The 26,789-nt window shown below is 45.6% G+C and overlaps 1 protein-coding gene across 2 annotated transcripts in view; it reads right to left on the bottom strand.

Annotated features, from left to right (window-relative positions):
* Window positions 1-22,656, bottom strand: part of LOC141108511 (ficolin-1-like) — a 39,227-nt gene extending 16,571 nt beyond the window's left edge. Inside the window, exons 1-3 of one of the 2 annotated variants that reach the window (XM_073600182.1) lie at window positions 22,487-22,654; window positions 19,296-19,407; window positions 1,838-1,893 (exon numbers count right to left, since the gene is read on the bottom strand). In XM_073600182.1, the coding sequence (XP_073456283.1) occupies window positions 1,838-1,893; window positions 19,296-19,407; window positions 22,487-22,556 (238 nt within the window). In that variant the 5' untranslated portion in view covers window positions 22,557-22,654. Of the gene's footprint in view, window positions 1-1,837; window positions 1,894-19,295; window positions 19,408-22,486 lie in introns of both variants that reach the window. The other variant, XM_073600183.1, reaches the window with a different exon arrangement.
* Window positions 22,657-26,789: the final 4,133 nt, after the last annotated feature.

Here is a 26,789-nt window from a genome sequence, read left to right as displayed (position 1 = left end):
GTAGGGGGCAGGGCTTTCGTCGGTAGGGGGCGGGGCTTTCGTCAGTAGGGGGCGGGGATTTTTGTGGTCCAGAGCGGAGCTCTCAGAAGTGCAGGAGAGACGCTCTATACAGACTCAGACTACATGAGGAGGGGCGGGGCAGGGCAGGGTCAGAGCGTCAGTGGAGCTCCCTGCCCCGCCCCTCCCTGCTGACAGAGCCTCTCTCATCCTAAGCCGAGGTCTGCTCTGGCAGCGGGCTGGCCGCGGCGACCGGGAGGACGGGGTTTTCGTGCGGTGCGGCGGGCGGCTTTTTTCCGCTGCTGACTGAGCAGCTCATGGGGCCCCTCCTGACGTCGGGCCCTCGGTCGGTGACCGAGTGACCGAATGGTCAGTCCGCCCCTGCTCCTCACAGAACAGAACAGGGATTTGTGTGTTTACACACACATGTCCCTGTTCTGCCTCTCGTGCACACGATCGCTCCAAGAAAAACACAGGTAAAAGGTCAAGGTGGCCTGTTCTGTAAAAGAAAGTGAAACCAAGTTTAGGGTTGTAGCAGTAAACTAAGCCGGTTTCCGACAGAATCAGGTTTCGCGAGTTCCAGCCTACACCTTGTTGCTCCATCAAACCCTTTTTGTCCTAAAGTAGCCCCTCCACCAAAAAAGTCGAAGCTCTGTCTGGACACCTGCATACATTCTGATCAACAAATTGCATCTTCACCCTGGGTATTCTACAACTTCAAACAGCCAATGCATAATAATAATAATAATAATAATAAATAATACTATACATGTGTACGGATAGAGCTGGATCATCTGCAACACATGTCAAACACAAGAACCGCAGGCCAAATCCGGCCCCCCAGGGCCTTGTAATGTGGCCCTCACATGCAGTTTTGCAGCCAGAACTCCATTCCCGCCACCTCTGGCTCTCCCCCTCCCCGCTGTCACTTGTCAACACTGAAGCCTTCTGTGTTTGCAAAGGACAACTTTGCTCTCAGAGACTCCCAGATCTAACAGATCCCTTCACACACTAAGAGCAGGGACAGATCTCCAGAATATGAGAGGGAGAACAATGTTCTTGCAAGGGGAGATAGGGCCCTGAACTCTGCACAGCACACCCCTGAGCTCTGCGCACTGTACACTGCATACTCCTGAACTCTGCACACTGCATACTCCTGAACTCTGCACACCGCATACTCCTGAACAGGGCTTTTTTTCTCAGCCAATAGGTGCAGGAACTCCCCCTTTCCGAGTCACCCCTTTTCTCCGCCCCCTACCCACCTCCCAGTACTGTCCCTTTTAGACAATATAGAACCAATTATCATTTTGAGGTAATTTGTATGGCATTTAGTAATGATATCAAGAAAAGCAGTAAAATAGATCCCCTGCAGCAATAGATTAGGAGTTTAGAGGTGGGCTATTTAGGGACAAACCACAAGGGAGGTTTCCCTCCCTCGACCCAGTTTTGTTTTTCCTCCACCCCTATCCCCACAACCCCCCTTTCCTCTTCCTTGCGCACCATTCCTTTATCTACCCCCCCCCCCCCCCACTTGAACCCCCCTCAATCCTCTTCTCAGTGTTTCCAGAAGCACTCCCCCCCCCACTTTCTGCATTCCCTTATCTACCCCCCCCCCTTGAACCCCTGCTCCCCCCAATTCCCTTCTTTCTAATCTTGGGTAAAAAGACCAATACATTTTTTTATTAATGTTCACATTTTGAAAATTCTAGCAAAGTTCATTCCAGATGATGGAAATTGGGAAATATTGGAAACAGCTGAAGCAGAAACTATCTGTGTTGCACAGTGTGCAGAAGTCAAGCTACAGGCAGAGGATATAGAAAGATTGATGACTTTTACAAACCTTTTTGACCTGGAGGACCAGATTTTCCTGCAGTCCCCTGACTTCCCTTTTCTCCTAAACAACAACAAAACACATAGAATGTTAATCAAAATGGTAGCCATAAATCTTGCTAAAACTAGTGAATGCTTTTAGAGTGCACACACATCACAATACAGTATTGGTATAGTGCCTTGCCTTTTATATTCCTCCTAGAACTACTCTTTACACTCCTAGTGGCCAACCTGATGTGTTTTGGCACTTTTTTGCAGCCCTAGGGGCCCCTGAATACCATATGTGTTTTTCTATTGCCCTGTAATAGCAGTGATCTCTAGCAGTCTCATGTAATGTGTCTCCAGCCCATGACCGCCTCCTAAAGCATGTCCCCAGTCCACAACTCCTGTTTGTAGTGTCCAGCTACAGCTCCTACAGCATGTAAGCCATCTCTGAGCATCTTTTGTAGAAAGCTCATAGTCTCTGACCATATACTGTTGCATGTCTGCAGTCTCTGATTTCTGATATGCATTTTCTAGCATTGCATTAAATTAATACAATGTGCAGCCCTTTTGGGATGTCTACGGCCGCACTTAAAGTATTTGTAAAGTCACATTGTGAATTTGCTGGTATCCCCTCTGGTTCATTCAGTCATGAACTACTTTGTGTGTTTTTTATTTTAAATGACAATGCTAAATAACTTTTCTCACACCGCCGCTGTGCAGTCATGTGATCCCCCTCCTCTCTCCTTAACCAATCTAAGGAGTGCAGCGGGAAGGGAAGAGAGATTCCCCTCTGTCAGCCAGCCAGGAGAGAGAGGTTACGTGACAGCACAACGGCAGTGTGAAAAAGGGTATTTAGCATTATCCTTTAAAAAAAAAAAAAAAAACACACACACTGTAGTTTGACTGTATAAACCAGAGGGGGATACAAGTATTTTTGCTACATATTGCAGCGGAATAGGGGCAGGGAGGGGATTGGTTCTCACACTGACAGGCAGGGAGGGAGGGAGGGAGGGAGAGACTCAGAACACACAACTGGATGAGGGAGGCGTGTAAACTGACCACGGTATCATGGCTCAGCAGCCATGATTACCGTGGTCAGCACACACAGGGGGACACAAGAACCGGCAGTATCAACCAGGTATATTGCAACATAGAAAGGGACAAATTAAACTGCACAAGCACTGTCATGCTTTAAAGGAACAGTATTTTTTTTTTAGGGTTACAACCACTTTAAGGCTCCCTATACCAAGTAAGCTGACCACATCCAAAGGGTATCTGAACGGTAAGAGGCCTTTGGCCTTCCTTGTGTTTACTGTTGGTCCCTGCTAGATCCGGTTTGCTGCCAGCAAAACTGTTTAAAAGGGGATTTCTTCCTCCATTCATCTTCAAATACTTTAGTATACCTTGGGGAGTGTTTTTCTTTACCTGCGTATAAGCAGGTTGAAATGGCTAGTTAGGCACTGTCCTGGCCAGAAGGGTAAGAGTTTTTAGAACTAGATGTGTACCTCAAAATGGGATTTTAAGGGCAATGCAGAAATTGGCAGTGTTGAATTATAGTTAAAAAGAAGTTTATTGATACAAAAACGAATAGGATATACATGAACATACACATTGATCTAGTTAAGAATAATTATAAAAACATCAGATATATGGAAACATATGATGCATCCTACTGCTAGTTACAAGTACCACCCCCGATAGGTGTGATGGCGTCCTGATAGCAGATTTCCAACGCGTTTCAACTTATTGTAAGGATAAAGTCTTCCTCAGGGAGGGACTGCATCACATTCTAAAATTTTAAGTAACAGCATGATTATTGGTATATACTTAAATATTTGTTTGTTACCTATATCTACAGAAATCGCATTACAACAGAAAAGTATTATATGCGACTTACATTTGCGACTACAGAAATCGCATTACAACCGAAAAGTATTATATGCGACTTACATTTGCATTTAACTGTGAAAAATCGCTTTCCCAGTGCTGGCAGGGGTCCTAACACGTGATTGTCAATGCTGCTCAAATATCCTCTACGGGATGGCCTGGTATATTGTGAAGAAACCAGTATTTGGCAGTCGTGATAATTAAACAACTGAAAAACATGAAGGTATAAGGGAAATGCTAAGAAATTGAACATCAAAAAGGTCAAAGAATGGAAATAATAGTGATTCGTAGGGGAAATAAGGTTCCCCAGGGCCATCATAGAGTAAAAGAGATCAAATACCTTAAATTGATTGTGTCAGGTGTATTGTTCCAAGTGGCAGGGAGCTCTGGTCCTGGAGTACCTCTCTGTAACAAAGCCAGTTGTGGAATGCTGCCTGTGGCCATCCCTGGCGTCCTAATATATGGGGTGTGGGCGTGGCTAAGTGATGGGCGTAGCCCTATTCTAGGTAGAGTCTCACATTCATTGGTGGTGCAGTGGAGGGGGTGCAACTTCAATTGGCTGCTGTCACTGTTTAGAGGAAGCACCTTTGTACAATGTATTGAGGGGAAGCGTCCAGAAGCTTCCCTGTTGTCTAGGTAGCAGACGCTTGGACCTCCTCCAAAAAAAAAAAAAAAAAAAAAAAATTCCTTTTCTCCTCCCCGTGACGTGAAGCCTATTGCTTACACGTAGCCCATGTAGTATGGGCACGGGGTGAGGCGGGGAGAGAGGTGCGTCTGGTTGCCGGGGCAATGTGCATATGACGTTGGGGTCACATGGCCCCGACGTCAGTTCCTAAAAGAGGGAGGGGCGCCGTGTGACTCCACAGCGCTATTGAGCAGTCTTATCCATGTTAAACCGGGCATCGGGGCATAGTAGCCCCGCTGTCTGAAAAAAAAAAAAAAAGTATCAGACTATGCACAACGGTGTATGGGGTACTGTTCTATGCTGATGTCATAGATGTCACCAAGATATACAGTGACAAGTATGACAAAAAGTAGCAGGTCTATACTCCCTCATTAGAGATGGAAAAAGGAAGGAAGAAAAATTGTATAAAAGAATTGCAAAGAATTGTTTGAAATGGGGATAGTACTGATGAAATATGAAATATATATAATAAGAGAATGTGAAGGGAGATTTTTATTCTTAAATATGCCCAAACCTCTTTATGATGATTGTACTGTCATTGAGCGAATGGCAGAACATCAAAATTAGGGCTTATAACCACCGACACAGTAGGAAATCCCGGGGCATCAAAATAAGATCTGACGCCTTCGGGGTATTCGGGCCATGATGTTGCGTCATGGCCCCCCCCTGTGCCGGGTAGGGATAGTGGGCAGAATGGCAACGGTATCATTGGTCCTTTGTTTCAGCACTGAGAGGCGGATTCATATGGCACAGTCGCATGAAAAAAATGCATCTGCAGAAATAACAGCAATTAACATAATACTGTATAAAAAATAGTTACACAAAAGAGATTACAGTAATTACAGTAAATAAGTTTAGTTAGAAAAACTCTCCTATATAGTTTCTGACTGGGTAGGGTGTAGAGTCTTAGCAGTTTAAGACATATGATCATCAATGGGGAGATAAAGGGCCTATGGTGTTGTGGAGGGAGCCCTCTGTTTCTCCGCAAGGGGTACTGGAATAGAACTCCAGTTCTAGAAAAGCAGAGGTGCAAGAGAACAAAGAAGGTGAGATAAAAATTATGTTAATCCGTTTTCCCCGAGCTGAAGTCCTCCAAGAAGGGTCTGAAACTTTCGGTTTCATTTAGGCCTGGGGGGGTAGTGGCCCTAAGGTACCTTATCCAGCGCATTTCACGCTGGAGGAGGACCTTGTTCCAGTCTCCCCCCCTGAGTGGCAAATGAATCCTATCAAGGACTGTGAAGTTCACCGAGGGTAATCGGTAATTGTGATATCTGGCAACATGCCTTCCCAAAGGCAGATACAAGTTGCCGATTTGCATACTTTGCATATGTTTGTCGACACGTTTTCTAAATTCCTGTCTTGTTTTGCCCACGTAGAAGGCACCATACTGGCACTGCATGAGGTATACCACACCCTGCATCTTGCAATTGGCAAAATGACGCAGGGAAAAACTTTCCCCATTAGGCAGTGCCAGTGTGGTCCTCCTACCGATGACTGGACATTGGGCACAGGAACCACATGGGTATGTACCCCATGTTTTACAGGGGTCCTTTCTTGCCGTGCCCTTGTATTCACTTTGGATGAGTGCATTTCCTATTGAGCCAGGTTTTCTATAGGTGATTTGGGGCTTAAGACCAATTAGTCCTTTCAGGATTGGATCATCTGTAAGGATGGACCAATATTTGGAGATAATTTTATTAATTTTAAAATGCTCATTAGAAAATCTCACAATAATCCTTGTAGTGTCGTCTTCTTTGGTTGGTTTCTTTGAGAAGATTAAATCCCTTCTATTGGTTTGCTTAACTCGGTTGAACGCTTTTTTTAAAGAGGATTTGGAGTAGCCTCTGTTCATGAGCCTAATGGTAAGTTTGTCCGCTTCGTGTTGAAAGTCTTCGTTGTTACTGCAGTTTCTTTTAAGGCGGAGAAACTGGCTATAGGGAATGGATCTTTTCAGAGGTTCCGGGTGAAAGCTGTTTGCATGCAACAGGGTGTTGCCAGCAGTCTCCTTTCTGTAAAGTTTACTTGATAGTCCGCCCTCAGAGTTTTTAAAGATGGTAATGTCCAGGAAATTTACTTCATGGGTATCCGAGGTCATAGTGAAAAACAGGTTAAAAGCATTGTTGTTCATCAGCTTTAGACAGTCCCTCAATAATTCAGGGGGGCCGTCCCAGATGATGAAGAGATCGTCTATGTACCTCTGCCACATACATATGTGGCGACTGTACACAGATGCTGCCTCCCCCTGTAGGAACTCCCTCTCCCACTCCCCCAGGTACAGGTTGGCATAGGAGGGTGCGCAGCACGTCCCCATAGCCACTCCCTGCACCTGGAGGTAGTGGGAGCCCTTGAAAAGGAAGGTGTTGTGTCTGAGGATGTAGTCCAGCATAGTTAGAATGAATGCATTGAATTTCCAGTCTGTTGTTGCTCTTTGTTGTAGGACACGTTCAATTGCAGCTATGCCTAAGTGGTGTGGGATACTATTATACAGCGATTCCACATCCACTGTAACAAGTAGAGCTGAACTGGGAATGGATATTCCATCGAGGATTTGCAATAGATGTATGGTATCCCTTGTATACGATGGAAGTTCCATTACATGGGGTCTCAGGTATTGATCTATTATTTGGCTGATCCCCTCTGTGATGGAACCATTCCCGGAAATGATAGGTCTCCCTGGTGGGTCATTTAGTTTTTTATGCACTTTGGGTAGTGCATAAAAAGTGGGTTGACGTGGATGTCTAGTGCGTATAAAATCCCACGTGTCTTTATCTATTACCCCTTCATTGACAGATTCATCCACCAGGGAGAAGAATTCCTGGTTGAATTTGTCTACTGTGGAGGGAGAAATCTTTTTATAGCATTTGGTATCATTCAATATGTTAAAACAGTAAGAGTTAATGCCTTTCCTGGTTCTTCATTTTTTTGGCTGGTTCTTCTCTGGGTCCAATGGCATCCCTAGGGGGGGGCAGAGGGGGCCCTGACCCACCCAACATTATGCTGTGCCCCACCATGTGCCCCCCCCATAATAAAAATTTATTTATTTATTTTTTTTACAAAAAATCAATGTCTAAGAGGGAGAGAGTCCCCAGTCAGCTCCTGCGGGTGATTCCTCCCCCCTCCCTCTGCTCGCTGACACTGCATAATGCGAGCGCTCACACAACCACGGCCGCCCGATCTGCTCCACCAGGACTCTCAGTTACTGAAAAAACAGACTGATTTCTCCCATCCTTAGGACAGGAGAACCAGCCTGTAAATTCCAAGAGATGTCAGACCAGAGCAGTCAATAGCAGGGGCAGGACAGCAAGAGGAGGCTGGGGAACCCCACAGTGGCAGAACACCAGGGCCCGGAGGCATGACAACCTTTGCAACCCTGATAGTTCTCCCACTGCTTTGGATCCTTATATTTTCTTGGTATGCTGGTGACATATATATCTTGTTTTCTGCCACCCTGGGGGACCCCAATACAGTAGGAAGGGAGCTCACTGCAGAACATGTGAAAGGGCCGTTGTGGGGTCGTAGTAAAGGGCCCCAGTATATATTTATATATCTATATATATCTATATATCCAGGGCCGTCTTTAGCGCAGGGCAAACGGGGCACTTGCCCTGGGCCCAATCTTTGTTGGGGGGCCCGCGCTAGCTGTGAATTGGGGCCCCGATCACAGCTTTGCAGAGCGCACAGAGGACACGGGAGGAGGTATTCCTCGCTAGCCAGCTGAGAGGGGGCGGGGCCGGGAGCTCCACTGACGCTCTGACCCCGCCCACGTGCAGCCTGTGTACTCGGAAAAGAGCTTCTGTAGTGAGAGCCAGTGATCGGAGTGGGAGTGTCAGTGGAGCTTCCGGCCCCGCCCCCTCTATACTGGCTGGTGAATACAGAGGTCTGGGGGCGGGGCCGGGAGCTCCAATGACACTCCCACTCCGATCACTGGCTCTTACTACAGGCGCTCTATCCCCAGTACACAGGCTGCACGTGGGCGGGGTCAGAGCGTCAGTGGAGCTCCCGGCCCCGCCCCTCTCAGCTGGCTAGCGCGGAATACATCCTCCCATGTCCTCTGTGCGCTCTGCAAAGCTGTCATCGGGGCCCCAATTCACGGGTGATCTGGGCCCAGGGCCCACCCAACAAAGCATCAGTGGAGCTCCCAGCTGCTTTAGTGACAGCAGAGAGTGGAAGCCCCGCCCACAGTCCTGAATGTATGTAGTAAGTTTGGCTGGCCAGGTATGTCCTTACACCCATAGGATGCCTGACTGCTTAAACCCTGAGCTGTGTTATTCAACTGTAAAGCTGTGCATTGCTGAAAGTTCTCTGACCATCCCCTGTATAATGTCTGCAGTCTCTGATTGTCTCCTGCAGTATGTCCGCAGTCTCTGAGTGTCTCCTGCAGTATGTCCATAGTCTCTGATTGTCTCCTGCAGTATGTCCGCAGTCTCTGGTAATCTCCTGCAGTATGTCCGCAGTCTCTGGTAATCTCCTGCAGTATGTCCGCAGTCTCTGATTGTCTCCTGCAGTATGTCCGCAGTCTCTGATTGTCTCCTGCAGTATGTCCGCAGTCTCTGGTAATCTCCTGCAGTATGTCCGCAGTCTCTGATTGTCTCCTGCAGTATGTCCGCAGTCTCTGAGTGTCTCCTGCAGTATGTCTGCAGTCTCTGATTGTCTCCTGCAGTATGTCCGCAGTCTCTGATTGTCTCCTGCAGTATGTCCGCAGTCTCTGATTGTCTCCTGCAGTATGTCCGCAGTCTCTGGTAATCTCCTGCAGTATGTCCGCAGTCTCTGATTGTCTCCTGCAGTATATCCGCAGTCTCTGATTGTCTCCTGCAGTATGTCCGCAGTCTCTGAGTGTCTCCTGCAGTATGTCCGCAGTCTCTGGTAATCTCCTGCAGTATGTCCACAGTCTCTGATTGTCTCCTGCAGTATGTCCGCAGTCTCTGATTGTCTCCTGCAGTATGTCCGCAGTCTCTGATTGTCTCCTGCAGTATGTCCGCAGTCTCTGGTAATCTCCTGCAGTATGTCCACAGTCTCTGATTGTCTCCTGCAGTATGTCCGCAGTCTCTGATTGTCTCCTGCAGTAAGTCCGCAGTCTCTGGTAATCTCCTGCAGTATGTCCGCAGTCTCTGATTGTCTCCTGCAGTATGTCCGCAGTCTCTGGTAATCTCCTGCAGTATGTCCGCAGTCTCTGATTGTCTCCTGCAGCATGTCCGCAGTCTGTGGTAATCTCCTGCAGTATGTCCACAGTTTCTGATTGTCTCCTGCAGTATGTCCGCAGTCTCTGATTGTCTTCTGCAGTATGTCCACAGTCTCTGGTAATCTCCTGCAGTATGTCCGCAGTCTCTGAACCTCTCCTGTAGTATGTGTATTAATGTGCCCCTTTACTTGCTCAATTATTTGGGATTGCTCCACTGCTCAGTGAGAGGTAATGATGTGCATGAACCTCTAGCAACCAATCAGCAAACAGTAGTGATCTGCTTTATATCCTAGCAACCAATCAGTAAGTGCTAATGATGTGCTGTAACCCCTGGCAACCAATTAGTGAGCGCTAATAATGTACATTAACCTCTAGCAACCAATCGGCAAGCAGAAATTATGTGTTGTAACCTCTAGAAACCAGCCAGTGAGCAGTAAGGATGGGCTGTAACCTCTGGCAAACAATTGCAATCGCTGCGTGATCTGCTGCAGAAACTGATTTTGAGTCTACCTGCTATTTTTTGTATGTCTCAGAATGGAGGGGGGGCCCCAAGAAAATGTTTGCCCAGGGCCCAATCAAAATTAAAGACAGCCCTGTATATATCTATCTATCTATATATATTTATATATATATATATATATATATATATATATATATATACATATACATATACATATACATACATTTTATAGTTGCCCCCCTACTTTTGTCCCTGTCCCCCCATGTGCCCCCCCTAAATATGAAAGCTGGAGACGCCACTGTCTGGGTCCAGCCCACTAATCCTGTGATATATAAATATGGGGCAGTGGTCTGGGACAAGGAGGCCCCCGAGAGAGATCCAGTGTGGTCCAGGTCCTGCATCAGGACTGATGCCCATAAGGGAATAAGACAGAGAATGGCACCTGCAAAGAGCAGAAGAATGTCGCTCATCATTACCAGGATGTAAAGTCATCAGAACCTGGAGTTTGCTATGAAGGCATCAGCTCTGGAAGAATGCCTTTTATTTGCCTTTTATGGACTGCTTTAGTGACAGCAGAGAGTGGAAGCCCCGCCCACAGTCCTGAATGTATGTAGTAAGTTTGGCTGGCCAGGTATGTCCTTACACCCATAGGATGCCTGACTGCTTAAACCCTGAGCTTTGTCGTTTGTAAGTTGGATGTTTGAAAGTAGGGGCCTGCCCTATATACTCTACAGAAATTGCAGCCTTAGGTTTTGGTGTTGCCACAACACTGTAAGCCCTCACAGTTACTCTTGGTGAGCGCAGGAACGGGCTCTGCTGTGAAATATTAGATCAAGAATTGTAATTACATGCCCCTGTTGAATAGGGTCAGAAAAATTGGGCCTTTGGTGTTGGTGGTGCTGGTGCCTCAACACTGTAAGTCCTCACAGTTACTCTTGGTGGGAGCTGGAACGGGCACTGCTGTGAAATATTAGATGAAGAATTGTAATTACATGCACCTGTTGAACAGGGGCAGAAAAATTGGGCCTTTGGTGGTGGTGGTGCTGGTGCCACAACACTGTAAGTCCTCACAGTTACTCTTGGTGGGCGCAGAAACGGGCCCTGCTGTGAAACATTAGATCAAGAATTGTAATTACATGTCCCTGTTGAACAGGGGCAGAAAAATTGGGCCTTAGGCACTGGTGCCACAACACTGCAATCCCTCACATATACTCTAGGAATGAGCCCTCCTGTAAATTATGGCATCAAAAATTGTAATTACACGCCCCTGTTAAACAGGGGCTGAAAAATTGGGCCTTAACCACTGGTGGCGGCGCCAAGAACCAAAAATATTCTTACAAGCTATCAGCATGATCATTGAGGAGGAAGAGGCACTGGTGCTGGTGCCACAACACTGCAACCCCTCACAGATACTCTAGTTAGAGTACAGGAACAAGCCCTGCTGCAAAGTATTGCATCAAAAATTGTAATTACACGCCCCTGTTAAACAGGGGATGAAAAATTGGGCCTTAGGCACTGGTGCTGGTGCCACAACACTGCAACCCCTCACAAATACTCTAGTTGAGTGCAGCAAGGAACCCTCCTTGCAAAATATTGCATCAAAAATTGTAATTACACGCCCCTTAAACAGGGGCTGAAAAATTGGGTCTTAGCCACTGGTGGTGGCACCCAGAACCAAAAATATTCTTACAAGCTATCAGCATGATCATTGAGGAGGAAGAGGATAGTCACTTAGCATAACAGGATAGTCACTCAGCTTTAGCATAGGCAGTCTTGAAGGGATCTGACTTTTCAAAAAAAAATTATTCGGTTACATCAGCATCAGGTGCTTTTTTAGCTGGTGGTGATCCAAGACTGATTCATTTTTATGAAGGTCAGTCGAGCGACCGAGTCGGTGGACAGGCGCACCCTGTGATCGGTTACAAAACCTCCAGCAGCACTGAATGTGCGTTCCGAAAGAACGCTGGATGCAGGACAGGCCAGTAGCTCAATTGCATACTGTGCAAGCTCTGGCCAGTGATCCATCCTCAAGACCCAGTAACCCAGAGGATTTTCGGTGGGAAAGGTGTCCAAGTCAAATCTTGTAAAACAGACGTTGGCGATGGTTGCTGGAACCGATCATACCTTGGGGCTGTGGACTAAAAAATTGTCTGAACGCATCGGTCAGACGGCCACCTTCTCCATCACTCCTTCTTTGACTGACTGAAGCCTCAGCAATGCGTTGTCCAGGAACAGGAGTTTGTAACCTCCCAGTCTCTGGGAACGCGTTGCACAGACCTTTCTGCAAGGCCTCCCGAAGATGTTTCATCCTCTGCTCCCTCTGCGACGGCAAGATAAGGTCTGCAACCTTACCCTTGTAACATGGATCAAGGAGGGTTGCCAGCCAGTATTGATCCCTCTCCTTGATACCACGAATATGAGGATCCTTCCGCAGGCTTTGCAGGATCAGGGAGGCCATGCAGCGTAGGTTTTCTGAGACATTTGGTCCGGAGTCCTCTGGGTCACTAAGGACGACATGATCCGCAGCCACCTCCTCCCAGCCATGTACAAGTCCATGGGTTTCTTGGGACTGTAAATGATCCCTTAAAGACTGCTGCTGATGCTGAGTGCCAGGCTCCACCTCCATACTGACACAATCCTCCTCTTCCTCCTCTTCCTGTGTGATCGGTGGGCATGCAGGAACACTGTCTGGATAAAGGGGGCCTTGAGAGCTAAGGAAGTCCTCCTCTTCCTGCCTCTATTCTGCCTCAAGTGCCCACTGGCATGGGGAAAAAAAAAACAAGCTTCCCTGACCCTGTCCTGGTGCCATAGTCGCACAGATACTCATTGATGGCCCTCTGCTGCGTGTGCAGCCGCTGCAGCATGGCCAACGTTGAGTTCCACCTGGTGGGCATGTCACAGATTAGGCGGTTCTTGGGCAGGTTAAATTCCTTTTGGAGGTCAGCCAGCCGAGCACTGGCATTATATGACCTGTGGAAATGCACACAGACTTTCTTGGCCTACCTCAGGACATCCTGTAAGCCCGGGTACCTGCCCAAGAACTGCTGCACCATCAAGTTAAGGACCTGAGCCAAACAGGGCACATGGGTCAGTTGTTCCTGTCGGAGGGTGGAGAGGAGGTTGGTGCCATTGTCGCAAACCACCATACCTGCCTTAAGCTGGCGTGGCATCAACCACCTCTGAACCTGCCCCTGCAGAGCTGACAGAATCTCTGCCCCAGTGTGGCTCCTGTCCCCCGAGCACACCAGCTCAAGCACCGCATGGCATCTTTTGGCCTACGTGCTTGCGTAGCCCCTTGAACACCTACAGAGCACCGCTGGTTCCGAAGTCAAATCACAGGAAGAGGCCTGTGCCCTTAAGCTGGCCCCTGGAGGGCATCCTGCCTCATTGGTGATGTGCCTCCTCCTCCTCTCTCCTATCAGGCACCCACGTGGAGTCAGTGACCTCATCATCCCCTCCCTCCTCATCAATGGAGCAAAGCTGGCAGTATGCTGCAGCTGGGGGAACATGACTGCCAGATTGCTGTTCTTCTTGGGCACCCCCTCTCACGTTACTGCCTTCCTCTAGCTGGGTACCATCATCGGAGCCTTCAAAACGCTGGGCATCCTCCTGGAGCATGTACCCAACACTGTGGTCAAACAGTTCGGGGGACTCCCGAGGAGGACATGGTGGGGCTAGGGAAGGAGTGACTGATGCCATTGAGCCGAGGGAAGAGGCCGCGTTGGCAGCTGCTTTGCCAGACAAAGTACCCTGAGCCTGAGTGAGAGAGGATGAGGAAGATGAGGATGGCTTGGTCATCCACTCTACCAAGTCTTCCGCATGTTGCGGCTCAACACGGCCAGCTGCCGAAAAAAAGCGTGTCCCACGGCCACGTGCTGATAAGGATGCACCGTCTCCACGACCAGCACTGTTGCCTCTAGACACAGAGCCTGCTTGCCCTCTTTTATTGGCTTGTGACTGTCTGCCTCTCCTTGTTGGCCTTCCAGACATACTAATGGCCTGCAGTGAGATGTAGCTGCACAAAGCTGGGATGTATATATATATACTGATACTGCAGCTAGCAGAATCAACTGCCTGCCTGTAGTATTATTAGTATGACAACACCAGCAATTGTCTTCAGGCAGCTTTAGGTGCACACTGTGCAGAGGACGCAGTACACTAATTGTAAATACTGTAACTGCCTGCCTGTGGTATTAATAGGAGCAGAACAACAGCAATTGTCTGCAGGTAGCTTTAGGTGCACACTGTGCAGAGGACGCACTACACTAACTGTAAATACTGTAGCTGCCTGCCTGTGGTATTAATAGGATCAGAAGAACACCACAAATTTTCTTCAGGTAGCTTTAGGTGCACAGTGTGCAGGGGGTGCACTAAACTAAATTGTAAATACTGCAGCTGCCTGCGGTACTGTACTAATAGGATCAGAAGAACACCACTAATTTTCTTCAGGTAGCTTTAGGTGCACACTGTGCAGAGGACGCACTACACTAACTTGTAAATACTACAGCTACAGTACTACTATGTGGTACTGTACTAATAGGATCAGAAGAACACCACTAATTTTCTTCAGGTAGCTTTAGGTGCACACTGTGCAGAGAACGCACTAAACTAACTTGTAAATACTGCAGCTGCCTGCGGCACTGTACTAATAGGATCAGAAGAACACCACTAATTTTCTTCAGGTAGCTTTAGGTGCACACTGTGCAGAGGACGCACTACACTAACTGCAAATACTGTAGCTGCCTCCCTGTGGTATTATTAGGATCAGAAGAACACCACTAATTTTCTTCAGGTAGATTAGGTGCACAGTGTGCAGGGGGTGCACTAAACTAAATTGTAAATACTGCAGCTGCCTGCGGTACTGTACTAATAGGATCAGAAGAACACCACTAATTTTCCTCAGGTAGCTTTAGGTGCACACTGTGCAGAGGACGCACTACACTAACTTGTAAATACTGCAGCTGCCTGCGGTACTGTACTAATAGGATCAGAAGAACACCACTAATTTTCTTCAGGTAGCTTTAGGTGCACACTGTGCAGAGGACGCACTACACTAACTTGTAAATACTACAGCTGCCTGTGGTATTGTACTAATAGGATCAGAAGAACACCACTAATTTTCTTCAGGTAGCTTTAGGTGCACACTGTGCAGAGGACGCACTACACTAACTTGTGAATACTACAGCTGCCTGTGGTACTGTACTAATAGGATCAGAAGAACACCACTAATTTTCTTCAGGTAGCTTTAGGTGCACACTGTGCAGAGAACGCACTAAACTAACTTGTAAATACTGCAGCTGCCTGCGGCACTGTACTAATAGGATCAGAAGAACACCACTAATTTTCTTCAGGTAGCTTTAGGTGCACACTGTGCAGAGGACGCACTACACTAACTGCAAATACTGTAGCTGCCTCCCTGTGGTATTATTAGGATCAGAAAAACACCACTAATTTTCTTCAGGTAGCTTTAGGTGCACACCGTGCAGAGGACGCACTACACTAACTTGTAAAAACTGCAGCTGCCTGCGGTACTGTACTAATAGGATCAGAAGAACACAAATTTTCTTCAGGTAGTTTTAGGTGCACACTCTGTGCAGAGGACGCACTAAACTAACTGTAAATACTGTAGCTAATAGGACTAATAGGATCAGAAGAACACCAGCAATTTTCTTCAGGTAGCTGTAAATACCGTAAAAACACCTGCCTGCCTGTCAGTAGTAGGAAGAGAATAACAGGAACGGATCTAGCTAAACTGAATACAGTGTATATATATATATATATATATATATATATATACACACAACACCTAGGATGTATATATATATATACACAATACACTGTAAGTGCAGCTAACTGACTCGCCTGCCTACTCTATCTAACTTAAATCAAATAACACTGTCTCTCTGTCTATCTATCTCTCTCTCAACACCAGAACACACTACACAGGGCCGCCGTGCAGGCGGCCTTATAGAGTGTGGGGCATGTACTAAACCCCCTGAGCCATAATTGGCCAAAGCCACCCTGACTTTAGCCAATTACGGCTCTCTGTACAGACGGCGCTGTGATTGGCCAAGCATGCGGGTCATAGTGCATGCTTGGCCAATCATCAGCCAGCAATGCACTGTGATGCCGCAGTGAATTATGAGCCATGACGCGCCACTCGAATTTGGCGCGAAGGGCTCATATTGTTTGGAATTCGGCGAACGACCGAACAGGCAATGTTCGACTCGAACAGGCAATGTTCGAGTTGAACATGCGCTCGATTCGAATACGAAGTTCATCCCTAGTGTGGAGTAATGTGGAGACACAAGTGGTTGCCTAGGGTAAGTTTTAGAGCAGCCTGTCAATAGCGTGTACGTGTTATAGGTGGAACGGCCTCTAGCAGCGAGGGAGATGTTGTTGTCACTCTTTCTGCCAGTGGTCTATCTCCCATAGTGGATCCCCCCCACAGAGGTTTCCATCCTGTACAGAGGTACAGAAGCTCAAGACTTAGGCCTCATGCACACGAGACGCTGTTAAACGCGCGTTCAGAGGCAGTTGGACACTTTTTTCAACTGCTTCTGAACTCATTCAATGTTATCCTATGTGTCCATGTACACAGTCTTGTTTTTTGGCGTTTTTAGGCAGTTGTGTTTAACCTCATTTTTCCAGAAGCAAAAAATTGGGTTCAGTTGCAAAGGTTTTCCACATTTCAGATGCCAAACGCGGCTAAATGCCGGTACTTGCGTTTAGCTGCGTTCGCGTTTATAAGTGTTTTTAAAGAAACCCTTTAAAAACGCCCTGTATCTCAGAGCCAGTTGCTAGGAACCCCAGCTTTATGTTGTAGTGCTAGTTCCCCTGTGTTTGCATACCAAATTTGGGGTTCCTAGCTGCAAGTGGCCCTGAGATACAGGGCCCCAAAGTTGGGTCGCAAAATGTCATTCTCTGCTCTGCAGATGCTTCTAGACGCAAACGCGGTAAAACGCAGCTAAACGCGACATGCAAATGCGGCAAAACGGGCGTTTCTAAATGCTAGTTTCAGCTTTTAAAAACGTGTTCAGCAGAGTTTGCACCGGCGTCTCATGTGCATGAAGCCTTAAAGTGGTTGTAAAGGTAGAAGGTTTTTTTTTATCTTAATGCATTCTATTCCCCCCTAATACTTACCTGAGCTCCATTTCTATCCAGCGACTTGGCCGTCCGGGACTCTCCCTCCTGATTGGCTGAGACACAGCAGCGGCGCCATTGGCTCCCACTGACGTCAATCAAAGTCAGTTAGCTATACCACGGCTCCGTGTCTGAATGGACACACAGAGCTGCTTGCTGTGGGGGCACTCGTCAGGAGGGAGGGGCCAGGAGCACCGAAGAGGGACCCGAGCAGAGGAGGATCCAGGCTGCTCTGGGTAAAACCATTACACAGAGGAAGTATAAGATGTTTGTTATTTTTAAAGAAAAAAAAAACAAGACTCTAGTACTGTATCACTTTAAGTCAAGTTCACATGTAGAGCCCCCACAAGGTGCACGGCGGGACAAGGTTCAGTGTGTCCCTCCTAAATGTAAGTTATTGAGAAGGTGTACATTGACAAGGGAACCTGAAAGTTAACTAGAGAACAGTTACAGCGCAAGTGTTCATGGTGTACGTTCACACACCAACTTTTTGAGATGGGAATGAGGGACACCTACTAGAAAAAGCATGTAGGCATAGGGCACGCCCCCTGCCACACCCCCTTAAAGGAGAATTAACCTTAAAAAAAGATTAGTTAAACCCACAAGGGCTTTTTTTTACCACTACTATTTTTTTATATTGGCTTTTGAAATTTATAAATGCAGTAATTTAGATTTTGGATGAAAGGTTTAGCGCTGGGAAACACTTTTTGAAAGATTAAAAAGTGCATTTTATATACAACTATAGAGATCAGACCAAAATGAGGGACAAATGGGGAGGAAAGAGGGACAGAGGGACATTGCTCCAAATCAGGGACAGTCCCTCCAAATCAGGGACAGTTGGGAGCTATGCGTTCATTCCTAAGAGCAGAGGCATTGAGGAAAATGGCACAAAGCAAAGGTACCCTATGTGTGAAAAAAATTACCCTGTACAACTTGCCTAGCATAGCCCAGAAGAACCCACAGCGGGGTAGGCCTCACATGTGACACTTGCTTGGTGCTCAACGAGGAGGGAAACACGGAGGACATGACCAGCAACTACCCCCCTTCCTACATGTGGATTATAAATACTTTCAAATGAAGGTTGAGGCACTTTGCCTATATCTACTCCACTGGCAGTAGTTAGATAGGGCTTAAGCATTGTAGAAGGGCCACAGAGTTATTTATACTCTTTTACAGTTGTTTTATTTACCTCTGTTATTGCTGTTGTTGCTGGTAGAGTCGTTCTTCTCTCATTCACCTAGTGTGTTTTCATAGGGCCAATCACAGGTGACTGAGAAACAATGCAATCCCTATTCACCTCCTGTTTTTATATATTTTGGTGTTCAATATTGTGTTGACTATGCTGTTATCAATCCTATTTGACCAACTGCTTTCCCACAAGGCTTATTGCTAATTAAGAAAGATCATTGATCGCTATTGGCGTGTTGGTGTATTGAATGTCCTGTACAGGGCAGATCATTCCTGTATATGGTATGAGAAGCGATCATATCTAGCAGCCCCTGCAGAAGTATTGTTACATTATGTTTAAGGATTTAATAACCTTTATTGAAAATTTGTAACTTGAGTCAAATCGGTAGGCTTAGTTCTGCTTTAAAAGTATTGGTTTGCCTTGTATATGCTTATACTGTATATGTAGTATGCCTTAGATCAGCCTTTTTCAAACAGGGTTCCGTGGAAACCAAAGGTATCTCCAGAAGTTGATAAGGGTTCCTTGAGCAGTGAGCAGTAGTGGGTTGATCACCTGCCTGATGATGCCTGAATAGTTGTGCCGTCAACATCATGTGGCAGAGCCATTGGCATTGGACAAGTGGAAATTATCCTCTTATACCTTAGACACCACTGACACCAATGATCATGTTAGCTGTCTGTAAAGGGAGCGATCTTCCCACTGTCCACCAATACATAGGGTCACTAACCATAACTGTAATAGGCATTCTTTCTACTGACCACCAGTGTACATTTGCCCTTCTCTTATTGACCACCAATATGATTTGGCTAATGCACAGTGACTTGCAGATATCATACTTTTTAGCAGGGGTTCCTTAAGACCTTCACATTATTACTTGATAAAAAGGTTGAGAAACACTGCCTTGGATAAACCTTATTCCTTAGATGAATTTGACTTTCCTTTTATACCAACAGATCCAGCGTCTCCTTTTTGCCCGGGGGATCCAGGAAAACCAGGACATCCTCTGAGAATGGTCAGTTTATCTGAGTCACCAAGTCCTATGACCTTTACATCTGCAAGTAGGGGGACAGAACAGAATATTAGGGAGGCTTCTTCTTTTAGCAATAAAGTGAAAATCCAACATTCAGTGGGGAAGAAAGGCAAGGAGGACAAGTGCCCTTGGCCCCATCAAATAGGTTATTCTTTGATCCTCCCAGAGGCTGCAGGGCAGACGGCTGCTCAGAGATTTTCTTTATCTGAGTAGCGAAGTAGCTAAGAGCACCCTGGCAGCTTTTGGAGTGGGTCTAGCGGAATAGCTGATTGTCAAGTGTCCACGACAAGCAGATCCTGTAATTTACCTTATTGACCTGTAGAATTTGTTGGGCCATTTGTTTGGGAGGTTTTGTCTTCCCAGTGTACAGGCCTTTGCATCCCTCACCACCCTATACAGTACTGCATATACCATGTTACTTTGCTTATGTTTGGGTGTTGAGTCTGGATTGTTTAAGATTCTGTCTCAGCGTATTTCTGGGCTTGAAGGACACAGGGATTCAATGGTTGTTAAAGATTCTTCTGAGTTTTTCTCACACTCAAGCTACATATGGGATGCCTATATTACTTTCGCCCATGTAAAATTTAAAAAAATCACTATTTACATTTTTTCGGTATTCCAATACCATTCTATATTAAGCCAACATCTACACAAATAAAAATAAAGCAAAATAAATGACAGGAGGCCTTTATTTGTGGACTTGCAGTGAGTGGGGATGACTGCTTTCCTGCAGTCTATCCCAAATCTGAATGCTGACAAAAAGCTCTGTGGCAGGAGCAGTGGGTAGGTCATGGGGTATTGAGAGGGAAAGGGCAGAGAAGCATAAAGTCGCTAAGTGGAAACTGGCATGTGTGCTACTCTGGGTGGGAAGAGTGAAGAATCCTGTTAAGTAGGCCTGCATGATGTGTTCCTGGGAGAGAACCAGGGAACAGGTTCCCACTTGTATTCCAGGTGTGAAGAAGAGATGTGGTCAAAAGAAGGGCCTGCTGGCCTGGCTAATAAGTAGGGTTAGTGCTAAGTCATTGCAGAGTCAGTTTTACTTTTGTATAGTCTTGTATATGGAGCTTTTCTAGCCTATTGGTTGAACTAGATGGACTTGATATACTTGGCCAGGTATGTAACTGCTGTCCCAAGATCTGTGTGGTCTCTCTGGTGCTGCACATCCTTTGCCCAGATTCTTGTAAGCTGAACTCATGCATGTGAACATTGGCCTTAAAGAAAGGTCAATTGAAGGTGCTAGATTTAGCAGGAAGGTGAGGTAGGTGGAAGGGAGATGCTATGACTTGGGGGGGGGGACAAATGGATGGGACGGAGGTGTTATGACCAGGGCAAAGTAAGGGGAATGAGATGGATGGGGAGAAAGGTGCTTTAACATGGGTGGTTAGGGGGATGGAGGCTCATTAGTTTGAAGGAAGGTGCTATGACCTGGGCAGGGAAGTGTGTGAGGTTATAAGGGGGCCCTGTGACTGGGCAGGGGCAACGATTAGGTAGGAGGGAGGTGCTGCGATTGGACAGGGGAGGCATGAGGTAGCAAGGAGGCCTCCTCACTGGGCTGAGGTGGGGCTTAAGGGCAGCCAAAAACCTCCAGTTTACCAGCATTTTCAGAAACAGGTCAGCAATAGCAAATTTTTTTGTCTCCTTACAGGTTTCTTTTAAAGTCAGTCTCCAGCCAACACTTTTTGTTTTTTAATTTGGATACAGTTGGAAGGGTTAGAAGCTTAGTAATGCTATTTGGGTTCTATGTATAAAATTTCACTGTGCAGATGTCTTAACTATTCACACAGGCACCACAAATGTTTGTCATATTGTTTGTAATATAACTATCACCTACGATCCTCAGCCACAATGCTGTATTTTTCCTGAAATATAAAAAACCAAAGAAAATACAGCATCATGGGAGATAATTACAATCATTACGGCAAACATTTGTGGTGCCCACATTCTACTGGTTAAGACCTCTGCACAGTAAATGTTTGTTCGATACATAGACCCCTTGGTGTCAGAAGGCGTTGTAACGTCTCTCGTTTCTTTTGTTTTCAGCAATTCGACAGCTTGCCAATTGTCTATGTACTTTCCCCTATGTATTCCTCTGACCTAATGGGGTTGATTTACTAAAGGCAAATAGACTGTGCACTTTGCAAGTGCAGTTGCTACAGAGCTTGGTAAAAGAGCTAAAGCTTCACTTTACAAAGAATACGCAATCACATGCAATAAATATATTTAAAAAAATGCATTTTTGCTTGCACATAATTGGAAAATGGAAGTCAACATAGGTTTGCCTCATTTACTTAGCTGTGGAGCAACTGCACTTGCAAAGTGCACAATCTATTTGCATTTAGTATATCAACCGCAATATGTAGAACATAAGTACATGTCTTTGTCAGCATTTGATGTTTTGCTTTACGTCCATTTCAATACTAATTAAAAAAAAAAAATTTGGGGGTATAAAACAGCTAGTGTGCAAACTCAGGAACTCGCAGAATATCTATTCTGAAGAGTCCCGAAGCAGGAGCATTTCTAGGTCATTTTTAATATTCGAGGGGCACCTCTGGGCACATAGAGTAAAATGTCAAGGGGCTGGTAGGCTAGCACGATGACCCGTTTGGATCAAATCTACGACTAATACAATCTTTTTAATTGAAGAAAAATGAATTGATCTAAAAACTGTAGTGTTATATTATGATGACAAAACCATTTAAGCAGTAGTAATGTTTGGGGAAAAAATAAGAAGAATTTCCCCCTGCAAGAAAAAAATTGTTAAGTGGTTTAACTCTGCAACCCCTAAAAATATAGAATTGCTTTTAAAGGCGTAATATTTTTACATTTAGTGTAAAAAGACAATTCTAGTTAGCATCAAAAATTGGTGCACCGAAAACTGTAAAGTACATACTCCCATGCTAACAAGTCCACCATGAGTCGACCATGAATGTACCCCACGCGACAACGAAACCACTATCTTGCTTCCCATGCAGGTCAATAATGGCAGTCTATGTATCACCCTCACCAGTTCAAGTAATACTTTATAGATAGCTTGTAGCTAGTAATAAGAAGAGGCATCATTAAGATGAGGACATCAGCCTGGCATTGTAAAGAGGACTTACCTGGACAGGTATCATCAGCGCTACAGACAAAGACCGCTGTCCAGAGTGCTATGAGCCATGGTGCCCACATGATTACTTGTATGATTCCTTCTTCTTCCCTGGACTCCACTGCTCTGTGAACAAACTCAGCAACGTCCTGAAACCTAATTCTATCATAACACCACCTTCCTACACTCCTCCCTTTCCTACAACACAGTGGGAAATGAGAAAGGATACAGCATTGGAGCTGCTGCCCAAAGTGACCAGTCTGGTTTCTATTTAATTGTTTAGTAACAAACCCAATTGGTCACTTTGGGCAACAAGTTCAGTTTTTCTTTTCCCCGTGTTTTAGAAATCAACCCAACTCAGTCTTTTTATATTGCATCTTTAATGCCCAACTCTGGGCACAAAAACAAACAAATAAATTACCTTTGCAGTAGGTTCCCTCCACACTGTAATGCTGGTAGGTCTAGGGGGTTGAGGAAGAGGGTGTATTACTTTACTTTGCTTCAGCAGGCTCCCTTGATCTATGCAACCAGTCCCTCGCAGCATCCTCTAAGTTGCTCTCAGACATGGTTGCAAACTTGCCAACTGTATGTACAATGCAGGGTTAACGGAACCTAACAGAGACCAGAGTTTTGAATAGGAGGTATGCACTGCAAGGGTTTTTTGTTTGGCTTATTCAATCCTTACTATTGAGTAATAGTGAGTAATAGTTGAGTAAGGAGTTAGCAGCCAATCAGAATACATTTTTTAATAGGTTATTATGGGTTTCTGCACATAATATTATGAAATCCCCTTGGTCAGTTTATAGAAATATGATGAGGGCAGCACAGTGATTGGTACTCCTGGCAGGACAAGCGTCATCATTCTCACCTAGGCAAGGATTACGGAAATGGGAGTGGGTACCGGAAAAGATCAGTGCTCTCTTCCTGTAAACCAAAACCCCATTCGCTCTGCCCCCAGTTACAGGCTGTGGGGCAGAACGAATGAGCGGTACTTCACTTTTTGAGTGAAGTTTTGCTTTAGACTTTATTTACACTTGTGCAACTCCAAAGTCATGCAACTTTGGAGTGCAACTTTGTATGGGTGCGATCTGATGTGACTTTGGCTTTGACCAATGATAATGGACAACTGTTGCACAACTGTCGCATTTATAACATTTAGGTGCGACTTTCATGCGAATACTAATCCCTTGGCATTGCCCTCCCTGCTTAGTCTACCACTGAGTACTGCCATATCATCCACCCAGGATTGCCCAATTAATCCAAAATTACCACTACTTCCTCCTAATTTGTTGCATTTTTGCCACTGTTTAAGTTCTTCTGCAACTTAATTCCACCAAACACCTCCTCAATTGTTTGTCCTTTTGAACTGAGAGCACACAAAGTGCACCAAGCATCATGACTTGTACACCACCGCAAGGGCCCCAACAAAGCTGGCATAAATTACTATTTTGAGACCACCCCATTCTGTCTCACAGTACTTTGCATAAATGTTACCACCCACTTCTTCTCCCTTTCCCCTGAGTATTGCTTAATTTCTTATATATTAAAAGTCCTGCAGGCAGACATGGACCTAGAAGGATCACTCCAGGGTCTAATGACAGTGTAGCCTCCAGGGGTTTATACTGTCCTTTCACAAGCTGCCCTTATTGCACTCTTGCTGACGCTATTATAGTTTTAGGCTGGTCGGGGTGTATGGTGAATCCTGGGCCAAATTAGTGTTCCTCCCTTTATGCATTTTTTGTATAGAAGTACTCTGTATAGGAACAGGTGTTATAGCATTTGGTGACAGTTCTGTATTACCTTGCGTTTTTTGACCAATCTATACCTAACCTGGTGTTACTTCCATTGAGTAGGGTTGTGTCAGAGTGGCGAGGGCGGTAGACCAACTAATCGGGGAAAGAAACTAGTTTGAGAGGGTTTATCAACTAGTGGCTCCTACAGGGGTGTGATATATATATATCACATCTATATATATATATATACAATAATTATTTTTTTCTAGTTTTACATTAGCCTGGAGTCCTTCTAAAATCAACTCGCAAAAGCGCCTACTGCACCTATTAATCATTAGTCCCTTGCCTAGACATGCAAAACATTTTTTAGTGCTGAGTGTTCTGGCAAGTGTCTGTATTTATAAACTGTTTCTTAACAGGAGAAGATTTTTGTTTGTCATTAGTGATATATGTATGCAACATAGTGGGACCACATAGGGATTCAACTCCTTTACCTTTAGCTCGGGGCAGACAATGTGGCACTACTGTAATCCTTTTGCATGGAGCTCCATAGAGTTCCTGCTTATCTCAGAGCAGCGCAGCAAGACCTCAGCTCCTTGGGAACTCCCTCCATTGAGCCCACAATTTCAAAGCTCTTTCACTGAAGCAACATATACATCAGAGGTAGCTGTTACATCCCAGGAACATCTGAAGGCACATATATTTAAAAAAACGTTGTGAATATCTAATACTCCCCATAGATACCCTTGTACACATAGTCAAAGCATGTTCGATACTGCTGGGCTATAGTCCAGTTATTTCCTTCTCCTAAGGGAGCTGTTCCTTCACCCCATATCCCTCAGTATACACCCAACACTCAAGAGAACTCACATGCCACTGTCTTCTAGCTCAAGATGGGAAGACCTTTAACAGGTCTGCTGTTCACCAGCTGCCTAGGGCTCCAACCAACCTAAAATGGGATCCCAACCTAAAGGGCTTCTATTACTCACAATTTCCATTTGAGCAAGTCGATCCCGGGAGGATCTCTTTTGAAAAAACAGCAAAGGTGGAGATTGTCAAGGTATCATTTATTTTGTCAGCCGCCTAGACCTTGATGAATAGATTTAATTTTGCTTCAACCAGATCTGCCTGGATACGCACACTCACACTCGCACAAGAGCTTCTAGGAATCCTGCAGAGCTGCTTGCATTTTTATTTTCCTGATTTCAGAAGAGATGATTGGGTACTTTTCCACCCACTTCTGAAGACTTTTCTAGGGCAGTTTAACTTTGTATCCTTCTATCAAGCTTGCTCCCAAAAAAGATTTTCCTCATCAAATGAAATCTTGCTTTGACTTTGACACTGGGTTGGATGACCGTGACTTCAGCTAAAGGGCTTTACAAGCCATCATGGAGGAAAGCATCACTCTCTGAGAATTGCTTCCTGAAGCTCTCTTCTGGTGCCTGGAACTCCTATCTGTAAGGATACTGGAACTGTATGCTTACTCCCAAAACCATTTTTCCCTTAAAATGGGAACTTGTCCAAGTTAGAATTTGACACCTGGTTGGCTGACCATAACTTTATCTTGGGAGCTGGGCTCCCTGTTTGTAGGGATAAAGCCTAACTGCCCCTGGCCACCTTTTGATCTTACAGCCTCGAGCTTGCTCCAAAAAAGATTGTCCCATCAAATGGGATCTTGGACCAGTTAGAATTTTGATGCCGGGTTGGCTGACCATGAATTTCACCAAATAGCTCTACGGGCCATCACAGAGGAACGCACTGGGCTATGGAACATGAAGAGCTGGTTGAGTATATTCAGCATTCAGTGCTACTTCCCTCAAAATGTTTCAATAGTCAGTGCTGGGAGAGGTGTCACTGGTAAGTGTATAAGATGTTATCCTTCTGTGTGGAACCCCGTTAAGCAAGTTGGCCTCTAGCCATGATGTGGCACTAACCTGCACGAGAACCAATATAAAATATTCAGCATGCAGTTCTTCCTTGCCAACAACCAGAGCAAAATCTTCAGTTTGCCTTATAAAGCATCAATTTCCTTCTCTCTTGTGGTTTCACTGGGGCACCACTGGCAAACCAATTTTCTGGGCAACTCAGATGCTTTGGTTTGATGGTGTTCAGTTACTGGATGAGAATGACTCACAGCACTGCAAAATGGGAATCAGAATCTCTATTTCTATGTAAATACCGGTCAGTTGGAGATTAGTGCCAATTTAAATGATGCAAACTTTCTCCATGACAGGACTATGAATGATGGTGTTCTCTTGGTTGACAGGAAAAGTGCAGTGTTATCCTGACTGATTTCTTTTAGGCTACAGAGATAGGCAACAGAAATAATAACATGGGAGAGATTGAGAGAGAGAAAAATATATAGGAAGGAAGGTGGAAGAAGGAGCAACAGCACAGAACGCCCCTCCAACAGAGGCTCAATAAACTGCCATCTATCTCCGCTTTAAATATGCTGCTGTTGCTGGTGCGGTGGCACTATGATGCCCACACATGTCCAGATGGGACCATCGACCATCAAACTCCCACAGCGTGGGTAGTCAGCACATGCAAGGGTTCAGTAAACCATCTGCATACCTCTCACTA

Source organism: Aquarana catesbeiana, linkage group LG09 (assembly GCF_042186555.1).
Source record: "Aquarana catesbeiana isolate 2022-GZ linkage group LG09, ASM4218655v1, whole genome shotgun sequence".
NCBI lineage: Eukaryota > Metazoa > Chordata > Amphibia > Anura > Ranidae > Aquarana > Aquarana catesbeiana.
The sequence above is the reverse complement of the archived record's forward strand: the minus strand, read 5'-3'. Positions and strand labels throughout refer to the sequence as shown.